Source organism: Staurois parvus, unplaced genomic scaffold, assembly GCF_062004578.1.
Source record: "Staurois parvus isolate SC_StPar_1 unplaced genomic scaffold, SC_StPar_1.0 ptg000468l, whole genome shotgun sequence".
NCBI classification, from domain to species: domain Eukaryota; kingdom Metazoa; phylum Chordata; class Amphibia; order Anura; family Ranidae; genus Staurois; species Staurois parvus.
Genome location: NW_028318264.1, coordinates 1,709,423 through 1,721,912, shown reverse-complemented (window position 1 = coordinate 1,721,912; position 12,490 = coordinate 1,709,423). Strand labels below are relative to the sequence as shown.

The 12,490-nt window shown below is 44.0% G+C and overlaps 1 protein-coding gene across 1 annotated transcript in view; it reads left to right on the top strand.

The window, feature by feature from the left end:
* Nucleotides 1-12,490, top strand: part of LOC149452715 (dynein axonemal heavy chain 5-like) — a 401,888-nt gene that overhangs the window by 340,487 nt on the left and 48,911 nt on the right. The window contains exon 73 of the mRNA XM_089689046.1: nt 3,158-3,290. Within this exon, the coding sequence (XP_089545172.1) occupies nt 3,158-3,290 (133 nt within the window). The remainder of the gene's footprint in view (nt 1-3,157; nt 3,291-12,490) is intronic.

Sequence of the window (12,490 nt, the reverse complement as noted above, 5' to 3'; positions counted from 1 at the left end):
TCGAGTTTCACCTGTATATACGGGTATATTACACCTATATACGGGTATGACATGTAACATGTTACAAAAGTTAACTTTTTTTTTTTTAAACTTAGTTTTTAAACCAAAGACTCAATTAGACTTAAAGTTCCTGAGTGGGAAAACAATGAGCTTTGGTTTATAATAGATGGGACAACAGGAAGTATAGACAGCAATAAAAACACAAAAGTTTAGGTCACCCACTCCACGGATAAAAAAAGAAAAAGATTAAGATATTTTATAACAATCTATCTAGACATTTTTATTCTGTGCAAAAATGATAGGACACCAAGAGGCATACTGTGGTGCTGAATGCTCAATGTCCCATTTTCCACAGTTCTTGTGTTTCCAGATCTTTAACTTTCACAAAGCAGAGCACTGATTGTGCAAAGTAAATTTAAGTGATTGTTCAGTGAAGGTCACATTCGCTGAGTTACAGATAAGGTACTGTATAATAGTACATCATGCACTGTCTCCCACTGAAGATCGAAGATCAGATGTGGGTGAATGTTCAAAGTTGTGAATGTATTTTGGAAAAGGTGTTCATAGTCTTTTTTTATATGGTGTACAAGCAAAGCTTGTACACCATATAAAATATATAAAGTATATATATATGTGTGTGTGTGTGTCTATTTATTATTTATTGGCCAGAATATGTGATTTTTAAAATTGCTTTGCTTAGAATTAAGTTTAATTTCAAAATTTCTTTTAAACAGCATGTTAAATTTATGCTTGTAATCTTATATACCAAATACATTATGCATGCGAAAAGGACAGAAAAATTGTCTGTCTTTATCTCTTTTCGGTGGCCTTTCAGCGCAATTTAACAGTGTGAATGTATTAGTTAGAGGGAAAGTCTGTTGCCTGTCATATTTAAATACAGAGCACAATTAAGTGCTGAAAATTTAGATGAACAAATTGTATGAAGGTAGGATGAAAAGAATATATTAAAATCAAGTTTCATTATGACTCCTGAAACTAAACGGTTCATCGCTGACAGATACAGTTAAGGTTGAAAAAGAAGCCAGCGTACATTTGGAATTTCAGAGCAATAAACATAACATGCAGAAACCTGTTTTGTGACCATGTAGGGATTACAATACAGGTTAATGTACTGGATGTTATAAAAATGGACATTGATAGCTAAAATATATGAGAAAAATTGTTATTCACTGAGCATTGACTGCTTATAGTTCAGATTACTGTTTTAGATGAAGTTGTAGATTCATACCAGTGTTCTTCATAAAGTGTTGCTTGTTACGTTGGCACTTGATCTGCTGCTAATAAGAAAGTCAGTTTATTTTTTTTATTTTTTTTTTCCTTACAGTGCTTTATTTTTATATAAGGGTCATCTATTTCAATATAAAGTTAGGGTACAGAGGGCCACCAAGGGTTCAAGAGCCACCAACCAAGGGGAATCACAGTTATCTTTGTACTAGAGCACAGAATGCAGTTGTTTGTTTCTCAGATTTCTTTGGTCTTTGGGGGAAAAAAGGGCATCCAAGAGGTGCTGGGACTTTGATATGAGTTTAAACAAGGTAGTAGGAGGGTACTTAAAGAGCTCAGTGGCTCAGGCTAGGCTGCTCACAACAGGCAAGGCTACCCTACTATGGGTACTCCGCTACAAAGTGTGCACATATGGAAGGAGGGCCAGACCAAAGATAAGAGTCCAAATTAATTTATTGATGTTATGTTAAAAGACAGCCAACGTGTTTCGGGGGTCAAAGGAACTGTGCAGGGGAGCTGATTGCTGTACTAGGATTCTTGACCAGCAGTGTCTGCATTAGCAGTCAAACTAAGAAGCTAAATTCATTTATTGATGTTATGAGACAGCCAATATATTTTGGGGTCAAAGGAACTCCCCCTTCATCAGGACTGTGCAGGGGAGCTGATTGCTGGAGTAGGATTCCTGACCAGCAATGGCTGCATCAGCAGTCAAACTAAGAAGCCAAATTCATTTATTGGTGTAAGACATCCAATTCGTTTTGGTGGTCAAAGAAACTGCCGCTTCATCAGGGCTGTGCAGGGGAGCTGATTGCTGGAGTAGGATTCCTGACCAGCAGTGTCTGCAACTTTGAGTGCTGGTGCAGACACTGCTGGTCAGGAATACTACTAATACGGCAATTAGCTCCCCTGCACAGCCCTGATGAAGGGGGAGTTCCTTTGACCACCCAAATGCATTGGCTGTCTTTTAACATAACATAAATAAATTAATTTGGACTCTTATATTTTGGTCTGGCGCTTCTTCCATATGTGCACACTTTTTCCTTGGTCTTTGGTCTGTTAATCTAGATATATTATTGGGACTCGGTGAACCTAGGTTAAAGCTGAACTCCAACCTAAATTTACTTAGGTTAGAATCCCTGTTCATTTTTGCTGCCCTCCAGGGTTTGTTATACAGAGATTTCACATCACTTCCCCTCCTGATGATAACCGTTTCAATAGGCAGGAAGTGAGGGAAACTCTGCATTTGAGACACAGAAATGAAAATCTGACAAGGGTTATAGCCTTATCATACTATGGTAAAGAAAAGCATTCTTCCTGTCTGTGTTGCTCTTGGGGATTTCCCTGACCTTTTGGAAAAACATAGTCAGCAGGATAGGAAGTAAGAGGAAATCTCACTAGCAAACTTCTATGTTGCAGTACAAAATTGACAGTTCTAACCCTCCCCCACTATTCCGAAAACTAAGGAAAAAAGTTTTGGCCAGCCATACACTTTAACCAGTCTTCAGTTCGCTTCTTCAAATCTTGCACTATATTACTTAGTGGTCCATTTGCCCTGGACTCATTAATGTCTTAAACAAGCCCTAAATATTATCAAAATAGAATGCATGAAAGCAAGCTGAATTAACATATGATATTAAGTGCACTGCAGGCTTTTAAGTGTATCATTATACCTGAAATAGATAGAACCCCTTGGGCCAGGGATATGTGGATCATTTGAATATGATGCTTCTGAGAAACCCAACCACTTGTTAGTAGTAACCTCATTTTCAGCACACTGAAATCAATGTTCTATTAAAAGATGGTTGTCAAAAATGCTTGAATCTCTGCATCAAGAGTCTAAAATCAGCAATGTATCCCTAGCTGTTACATTTTCCTTAAGTACATCAATTTAACACAAAACTTTTTGCTACAGGTTAAAGCTTGGCTGCAGAAAATGGGTGCAATCCAGCCAATGAATATATTCCTACGACAAGAAATCGATCGCATGCAGCGTGTGATCACTCGAGTCAGAAGTACACTTACTGATCTTAAACTGGCAATAGATGGTAAGAAAGGCTGTTCTTTAATATGTTTTAGGCAATATCATTTTTTTTTTTACCTATCGCAATGTTGTTAAGTAAATGTTTGGATTAACACCCTTATTGGATGTTTTAGGATATTTTTGGTAACATTATCCAGCGGCTTTGGCAATGCATGTTTGTCTGGTATTGGATGGCACTGCTACACTTTCATCATTGACTTTTAAGCAACAAGTTGGCATTTATAATTTACTGCTTTGACTATTGAATATGAATGTGGGTTTGGGTATCAATGAGCAAAAACAATGCTAAAGTATTCTCTAAATGCACCCTTCAGCAAAACAGTCAAGGACTCTGTTACCATCATAAGGAACCTGCACACATTTTGGAACCTTCACATGGCCACTAAATAGCTTGGGCCTCCAGGACGTTTATGGTAAAAATATGTGCCAACATCATCAGATATCCTGTAACCGAATGATGATCTGGGTACAAGTAACATCTCTAGGGAGCACAGCCCATTTATTTTTCTCAACCAGCATTACTAATGGTCTTGGCTTGGATATGGTTTGTCACTGGAGCTTAAAAATAGATTTCTAGCAGTAACTAAGTAATAATTTAAAAAAGATTAAATAAAGCGAGCGCTAAATCTAAATGATAGGGTAAGCAGCTGAACACACTAAAAGGTAAACCACAGTGCCTCTAGACAACAAAAGAATTAAATATTGGTGCAGCGCTGAACATTTACACAAAAAAACCTGCTGTGTGTTTTATAAACGCATATACAGCAAAAAATACATTATTTATATATGTGAAGTGATCAGACAAAACATATCGCTGGAGATACACTAGAAATGAAAATACAGAAAACGCAAGATCGTGACATGCGTGAAAATATCCAAATGTCCAAGATGTATGAAAATCAGGTATAGCCTTCGAAAGTTTATATAGAATCCAAATGCGTATAAAATCTCTTCTGAATGATGTAATAAATGTACAGAGTGCGCACTTACCAGATGCGCTGATAAAAAGCGCGTTGTTATATAGTATCTCTGATGTGAAGAGGTCCCTCGGGTATAGATGATGATACAGCCTGGGGGTGGGTGGTCCTCCTCAGGGTCCTGGGGTGCGTTAGACTTTCCAGATATTGAGCCTCTCAGCTGGAAATATGGAGTGGCCGTCGGATCCCCGTGATCCGACAGCTTGACATCAACGGCTTACGTTAACGCGTTTCGAACTCCACGTTCATTTTCAAAAGGGGTATGCCCCTTTTGAAAATGAACGTGGAGTTCAAAACGCGTTAAGGAGGAGCCCTTGTAAGCCATTGACGTCAAGCCGTCGGATCACGGGGATCCGACGGCCACTCCATATTTCCAGCTGAGAGGCTCAATATCTGGAAAGTCTAACGTACCCCAGGACCCTGAGGAGGACCACCCACCCCCAGGCTGTATCATCATCTATACCCGAGGGACCTCTTCACATCAGAGATACTATATAACAACGCGCTTTTTATCAGCGCATCTGGTAAGTGCGCACTCTGTACATTAACCTCTTGCCGTCCTCCTGCTGTTTATAAACGGCAGGGCGGTGGCAGTCCAGGGTCGGGTTGCCGTCCATAAACGGCACCCGCCTTTTCTAGCTGTGCGCGCTCCCTGGGAGCGCGCACCACCGCGATCCGGTGCCCGCTGTGTCCTCCGGACACAGTGAAACACCGATCGTCGGACGGGACCTCTGTACGAGGTCCCGATCATGTGATCACTGATTGGCGAATCAGTGATCACATGCAAAGTAGTAAGCAAGATGTCACTTGTGACATCATTGCTTACTATGTGTGAAATCTGTGAATGATCACAGATGTCACATGGTACAAGACTATTCACAACAGCCTTGTACCATGTGATAAGCTGTGACCAATCACAGCTCACTCAGTACTTCTTAATGACTGCAAGAATGCAGACAGAGAGAAAGAGAAATGATTGCTTTTACATCCTATATGGGTGTAAAAGCAATCAGTGTAAAAAAAAAATCTTCATCACCCTCCACAAGTAGTACAGTGTCACCATGGTGACAGTGTACTGCTAGGGTGACAGTATGTAAAAAAAAAAAAATAAAAAATAATATAAAAAAAATAAAATAAAATAAAATGTAAAAAAAAATGTTTAAAAATTATAATTTTTGGTTATAAACTAATTTAGATTTTTTTTTTTTACTAAAAAAATAACAGAATAAATTTTGGCTAAGATTTATGATGAAATATTATTTATTTGCAAAATTTTATTTAAAAAAACACTTTTTTTCAAAATTTTTGAACTTTTTCATTTACATAGTAAAAAAAATAAAAATCCCAGCGGTGAATAAATACCACCAAAATAAAACTTTATCTGTCTCAAAAAAATGGTAAAAAATTCATATGGGTACAGTATTGCATGACCACGCAATTGTCATTCAAAGCTGAAAGCTAAAAATTGCCCTGGACAGGAAGGGGTAAAAGTGTCCGGACAGGAAGTGGTTAATTACATCATTCAGAAGAGATTTTATACACATTTGGATTCTATATAAACTTTTAAAGGCTGTACCTGATTTTCATACATCTTGGACATTTGGATATTTTCACGCATGTCACGATCATGCGTTTTCTGTATTTTCATTTCTAGTGTATCTCCAGCGATATGTTTTGTCTGATCACTTCACATATATAAATAATGTATTTTTTGCTGTATATGCGTTTATAAAACACACAGCAGGTCTTTTTGTGTAAATGTTCAGCGCTGCACCAATATTTAATTCTTAAGTAATAATTTGGTTTTCAAAAAAAAATACATTACTATATTATATGTTTTAAAATTCAGGAGTCCATTTTCTTCAAGAGAGTCAAAGCTCTCAGAATTTAGGCAACTCTACTTCAGTGGTAGATATAGCAGTGCATGCTTGGCTAAAAGGAATTTGACAAGACAGAAGTCATGTTTACATGTATGATTCTGAGCCTAGGTTCATACTTGCCTGCACTGTGCAGAGTGGTTGCAAATGCAGGAATCGCACCGTAACCACAACCACACACAGACAAATCGTGCTGCTCTTAAGAGATGCGCGGGGCTGCCATTCATTGTTATTGGCACCCCTTTGCATCTCATACCTCAGCGTGTTTGCAGGAACCGCAGGGAAATTTTATGGTCAAAAGCATCATGTGATTTTCCTGCAGCCACATTTTGATAAAGGTGCATGCATCTTTTTTCTGCAGGAAACACGGACACAACAGCTCATTTAAATGAATGGGCTGCCAATGCCCATGCAAACGTGGGCCACACAACCTGCACAAATGTCAATGTAGGCTAAATGTAAAAGAGCCACATATAAAACCCTAAATAAAATAAAAAAAGTTAGTTGTTTGATTAATATTGCCATGATTAAAGCAGAATGCCATCAGGTTGTTAAATATTTCACCAGACATTTTATTCATGTGCATTGTAAACAACAAAACCTGAACCTAGGTTGATAACATTTAAGAAAAATATCCTAAGAATTAGATGCTATCGTTTGAAGAAATAATGTACATTGCAAGTCGCTTACATATAATGTGCATATTATTATCCATGCTTCTGATTGCTGTATTCACAGACAGATACAAGAGACAAACAGACTATATTCCCTCTGTATCTATCAGGAGAAGGGAAATTATAGAACAAAACCCATTAAACCTTTATGGGCCTGCAGGAACTGTGCTTTAGAGAAATTTTAGCAGGCAGCTTGACTTGAAATTACACAATGTTATGGAGAAAACATGGAACAATTTGTCTAGTTGTGCTTAATTACTTTAGTGGCATGTAAATTATGTAAGACCAATTACATTGTAGCCAAATATACCCTGAATTGCAGAAACCATTATCTACTGATCAAGTATTCTTTCTTTAATAACTTGAAATATTTTGTAGGCTCTTTGATAATATGCCACAGTAAGACATGCCTCAGTCCTAAGAATAGGATTAAGTAATAACTATATAAATGCCAGGGGTAATGTCTTTTGGACAGGACATATAGTGATCATGTTACAATCTGGAAATCTAGACTGAGCTGTAGAGTCAGGGATGGTGCTACCACTAGGCCGGGTGTCGGCAACCCGCGGCTCCAGAGCCACATGCGGCTCTTTTTCACCTTTGCTGCGGCTCCGGAGCACACTGCCCACCAGGTGACAGGCAATAGGGTTGCCGTAGCTCAGTGGTTGGCAAGCCGCGGCTCGCGAGCCACATGCGGCCTCTTTACACATTTTAATGCGGCTCTTCTGTGTGCCGGGTGCCCGCTCCCCTCCCTCCTCTCGGGCGGCCGCCCCAAAAGTCAGGACTCTGCAGCTAGCCCAGCAATGGGCAAACTACGGCCCGGCGGACCTTTTAATCCGGCCCGCGGAGCGTGGCAAACATTGGCTGTCAGGATGTAGGCGGGGCAGCGTGACGAACTCCTCTCCTCTCACAGTCCGCCCTGAAGACCGGAACGGCGCGGGAACACGGCGAGAGGAACGCGCGAAGCAAAGGTAAGTGAATTGACACAATATGGGGAATGAATTACTATAGGGGGGATGAATTACTATAGGGGGGATGAATTACTATAGGGGGGATGCATTACTATAGGGGGGATGGGGGATGGATTACTATAGGGGGGATGAATCACTATATGGGGGATGAATTACTATATGGGGGATGAATTACTATATGGGGGATGAATTACTATGGGGGATGAATTACTATATGGGGGATGAATTACTATGGGGCATGAATTACTATATGGGGGATGTATTTTCAGTTTTAAAAATGTGGCTCTCAAAATAAATTTCAATCGTGGTTTTGGCGAGATTTGGCTCAGTTGAAAAAAAAGGTTGCCCACCACTGCATTAAGGTAAGGAACAATATATGCAGTGTCGGATTTGTTTTAAATGTTGCAATGGTTTTGCGGCTCCCAGTCTTTTTTTCCCTTCGGAAACGGGTCCAAGTGGCTCTTTATGTCTTAAAGGTTGCAGACCCCTGCACTAGGCAAACTGGGCAACCACCTAGGGCGCTCTGCCATCTAGGGTAATTGGTTTCCCTACTCTTTGCCATGGCTGAATATATGGGGGTGCTGGGCTACGCCCCCCCCCCAGGCTGGTCTTTCCATGTATGCTGTGTCTAGCCGTTGAGTGCCTTCTCCCATCCCCACACTCACAGCTGGAATAAGGGGAGAGCAGCCTGGAACAGTGAAGCCTGCAAAGGAGGGTCAAGGTCACTCTTACATCGGCATGTTCAGTGTTTGATTCATTCCCCGGCTCCCTGCTGCCAAGAAATGAGCAGTCATTGGAGGAAATAGGGGGTGGGGCAATCAAACTGTGTACAGCCCGATCCAAGAGCGATCCTGTGTCATCTGCTGTATGGAGGATTGCTCCACTGACAGGAGTGAGAGCCCAGCACAACCCACACCTCTACCTGGTTTCCTGCCTCTATGTTTGGGGGGGGGGGGAGCAGGGAAACTGTACACGAGAGGGGGTAACAATCATTTGTGCTGAGATAAGAGGTTTGTGCAGGAAGTGGGATGGGGGCTGTTTGTGCTTGGTAGTGTAATGAGGATTATGGAGGGGGGGGGAAATTGTGCTAGGAGAAGGAATGGGGGGATATGTGCTAAGAGGGAGGTTTGGGGGGGGGGTGAGTATTTAGATTTCATTTTGTTTAGTGTCAAAAACTACAAGACCACAATTTACAACAAGTAACCCTAGGTTTGAAAAATGAGACACAAGGAACCTTGGTAACAATATATCAGAAGAGGAAGATATATAGGTGTCTGAGTTTAGAAAGTATTACTCCGATTTTTCATAACCATACCTTCTAATTTGAGAAGCAGAATACTTATTCTTTATGTTCAGCAGATGACTTGAATCACATCCAAAGGAGCCAAATGTTCACCAATTTTACATACATCCGTGTAGAAAAATTCATTGTTGTTCAAACACAGACAGCATGGCTGAACATTTCATTTGTGTGTTATAATGATTTTTCTGCTTCCAAGACAAGGAATTAACAACTATTTATACTTGAAATCTTGTATAATTGAGTGTATTTCATTCATTGTGGAAACTGACATTTAACATAAATGATTATTATTCGACAGAGGTTACCTAAGACAATGGCTTTATAATGTAATGCATCTTGTAGCTACATAGACAGTCCATGCTGGTTTTATGATGGACTGGATATCAAGTAAAGGCCTGCACTTTTTAAATACTACCTTTAGCATAGGTCACATTCGTTTTTTGTCACCAAGAACACGTCACTGGTGAAATCAGTCATAGAGAATATTGTTTTTTTCTGTGGTAACTTCCTATGAACACCCTTCTTGTTCAGTGTGTACTTATATAGCCACGTGTCTTTAACCACTTGCCTACTGGGCACATTTACCCCCTTCGTGCCCAGGCCAGTTTTCAGCTTTCAGCACTGTTGCACTTTGAATGACAATTGCTGGGTCATGCAACACTGTACCTGTCACGGAGTGCCCGTGCCTTCCCTACCCCCCTTTGCCTGCTGTCCCTCTTCAAAGGGCTGTGCAGGAAAGGAGGAAATGCCCCCTGTGGTACTGTTAGCAACTCTCCTCCTGCAAAGCGGTGAAGAGTCTGACATCCCGCTGGGTCTGCACATGGATTCTTCGTGAAGGCCATCGGGGTGTCTCTGTGAGCCCCTCCCTCCTTGTCCCGGTGGGGACAGCGCGGCCCCAAGGCTTCCCACGCTCGGTACCCCACCGGAGACAAAGGTCGCGCTCCCTGCGCTTGGCCGGAGTGAGGGGGCGTGCCTCGTTGCCCCGGCGATGCGGCGCTGGGCTGGCTGTTGCCGGGGCAACCCGGAAGCATCCCACGCAGCTTTTAAAAGGCCAGGGTGAGACCAGGCTCTCTCTCTCTCTCCCTCCTGTCTGGCCGCTCTCCCTCGGCCCGCCACCACTGCTGTCGTGGGAGGTCCGGGTGGGGACCGGGCCTCCGCAGCCATCCCTGCTGAGCGCTCTGCATGAGCCCCCCTCCTCAAAGGTTAGACCCCACAGCCATGACTTCTGCTGCTGTTCCTGGCAAGCTGGATGCTGCAAGGGCCCCTGCCTGCTGATCGCTGGGCCCCTGAAGAAGCTGGCCACTGTGAGGGCCCCTGCCTGCTGATCGCTGGGCCCCTGGAGAAGCTGGCAGCTCTGAGGGCCCCTGCCTGCTAATCGCTGCTGTCCCCTGAAACGCTGGTCGATGTGAGGGCTGCCGTCCATTGCTGAGAGTTCCTGGGAAGCCGCCCTGTCTGCTGATTGTGGGGCCCCTGGGAAGCCGTCCTGTCTGCTGACCGCTTTGTCCCTGGAAGCTGCCTGCTGCTGTGCATCCGCAAGTCGCCTACCTCCCGGGAAGCCGCCTGCTGCTGAGCGTCCGCACGTCGCCTACCCCCCTGGAAGCCGCCTGCTGCTGGGCACCTGCAAGACGACTATCGTGAGGGTCCCTAGAAGCCATGAACTGTCCCTATTGTGCGCACAGACCACCCTTGTCCTGAACTGTCCCTGTTATGCGCACATACCACCCTTGTCCTGAACTGTCCCTGCTGTGCGCACAGACCACCCGTGTCATGAACTGTCCCTGTTGTGCGCACAGACCACCCTTGTCCTGAACTGTCCCTGCTGTGCGTACGGACCACCCATGTCATGAACTATCCCTGTTGTGCGCACAGACCACCCTTGTCCTGAACTGTCTCTGTTGTGCGCACAGACCACCCTTGTCCTGAACTGCCCCTGCTGTGCGCACAGACCACCCGTGTCATGAACTGTCCCTGTTGTGCGCACAGACCACCTGTGTCATGAACTGTCCATGTTGTGCAAAAAGACCACCCGTGTCCTGAACTGTCCCTGTTGTGTGCACAGGCCACCCGTGTCCTGAACTGTCTCTGTTGTGCGTACAGACCACCCGTATCCTGAACTTTCCCTATTGTGCGCACAGACCACCCTTGTCTTGAACTGTCCATGTTATGCGCACAGACCACCCTTGTCATGAACTGTGCCTATTGTGTGCTCAGACCACCCGTGTCCTGAACTGTCCCTATTGTGCGCACAGACCACCCGTGTCCTGAACTGTCCCTATTGTTCGCTCAGACCACCCTTGTCATGAGATGCCCCTATTACACGCCCACACTACCCTTACTTGAACTGTCCCATGGCATGCCCGGAGTATAGCTACCTGGGATGCCCCTGAGTGCTTGAGCCATCGCTACCTGCTGAGTCCCCGTGAGCCTGATGTCCCTAGAAAGCTGGGGGGGAGCTGTGCTGAGGTCAGCCCCCCTAGTCAAGGTCCTGCTGAGTCCCCATGAGCCCGATGTCCCTAGAAAGCTGGGTGAGAACTGTGCTGAGGTCAGCCCCCTCCTTAGTCAAGGTCCTGCTGAGTCCCCGTGAGCCCGATGTCCCTAGAAAGCTGGGTGGGAGCTGTGCTGAGGTCAGCCCCCCCAAGTCAAGGTCCCGTTGAGTCCCCGTGAGCCTGATGTCATGCCTAGTACGCTGTGTTGAGGCCAGACTCCACAGCCAAGGTCCCATTGAGTCCCTGTGAGCCTGATGTTGTCCCTAGTACGCTGTGTTGAGGCCAGACTCCACAGCCAAAGTCCTGTTGAGTCCCCGTGAGCCTGATATCGTCCCTAGCACGCTGTGTTGAGGCCAGACTCCACAGCCAAAGTCCCGTTGAGTCCCTGTGAGCCTGTTGACCCTAGTATGCTGTGTGGGAGCTGTGTTGAGACCAGACTCCACAGCCAAAGTCCCGTTGAGTCCCCATGAGCCGATGTTGTCCCTAGAAAGCTGTGTGGGGGTTGTGCTGAGGTCAGACCCCATCGCCAAGGCCCCACTGAGTCCCCGCGAGCCCACCTACCGTGGGTGTCCCTACAAGCCGCATGTCACGGAGTGCCATGAACTGGCCTGATTGAGTGTCTTTCATAGTTCAATAAAGCTTTGTGTGTTCCCCATCTTCTTTGTGTGTTCTGTCCTGCCTACACTTCCGTCACAGTACTCATATGAAATTTTTATCATTTTTTTTCACACAAATAGAGCTTTCTTTTGGTGGTATTTAGTCACCACTAAATGCCAAGTCGCACCCAGTGTGACCGGGGTCTTAGGATTAAAAACAGTCAATGTTGATCAAGAGAGTGAAGTTCCACTTTACATTCTTAGTACTAACATTTCACAGGCCATGCCAGCACTGACTAGAATTATGTTGTTGTGAGCAG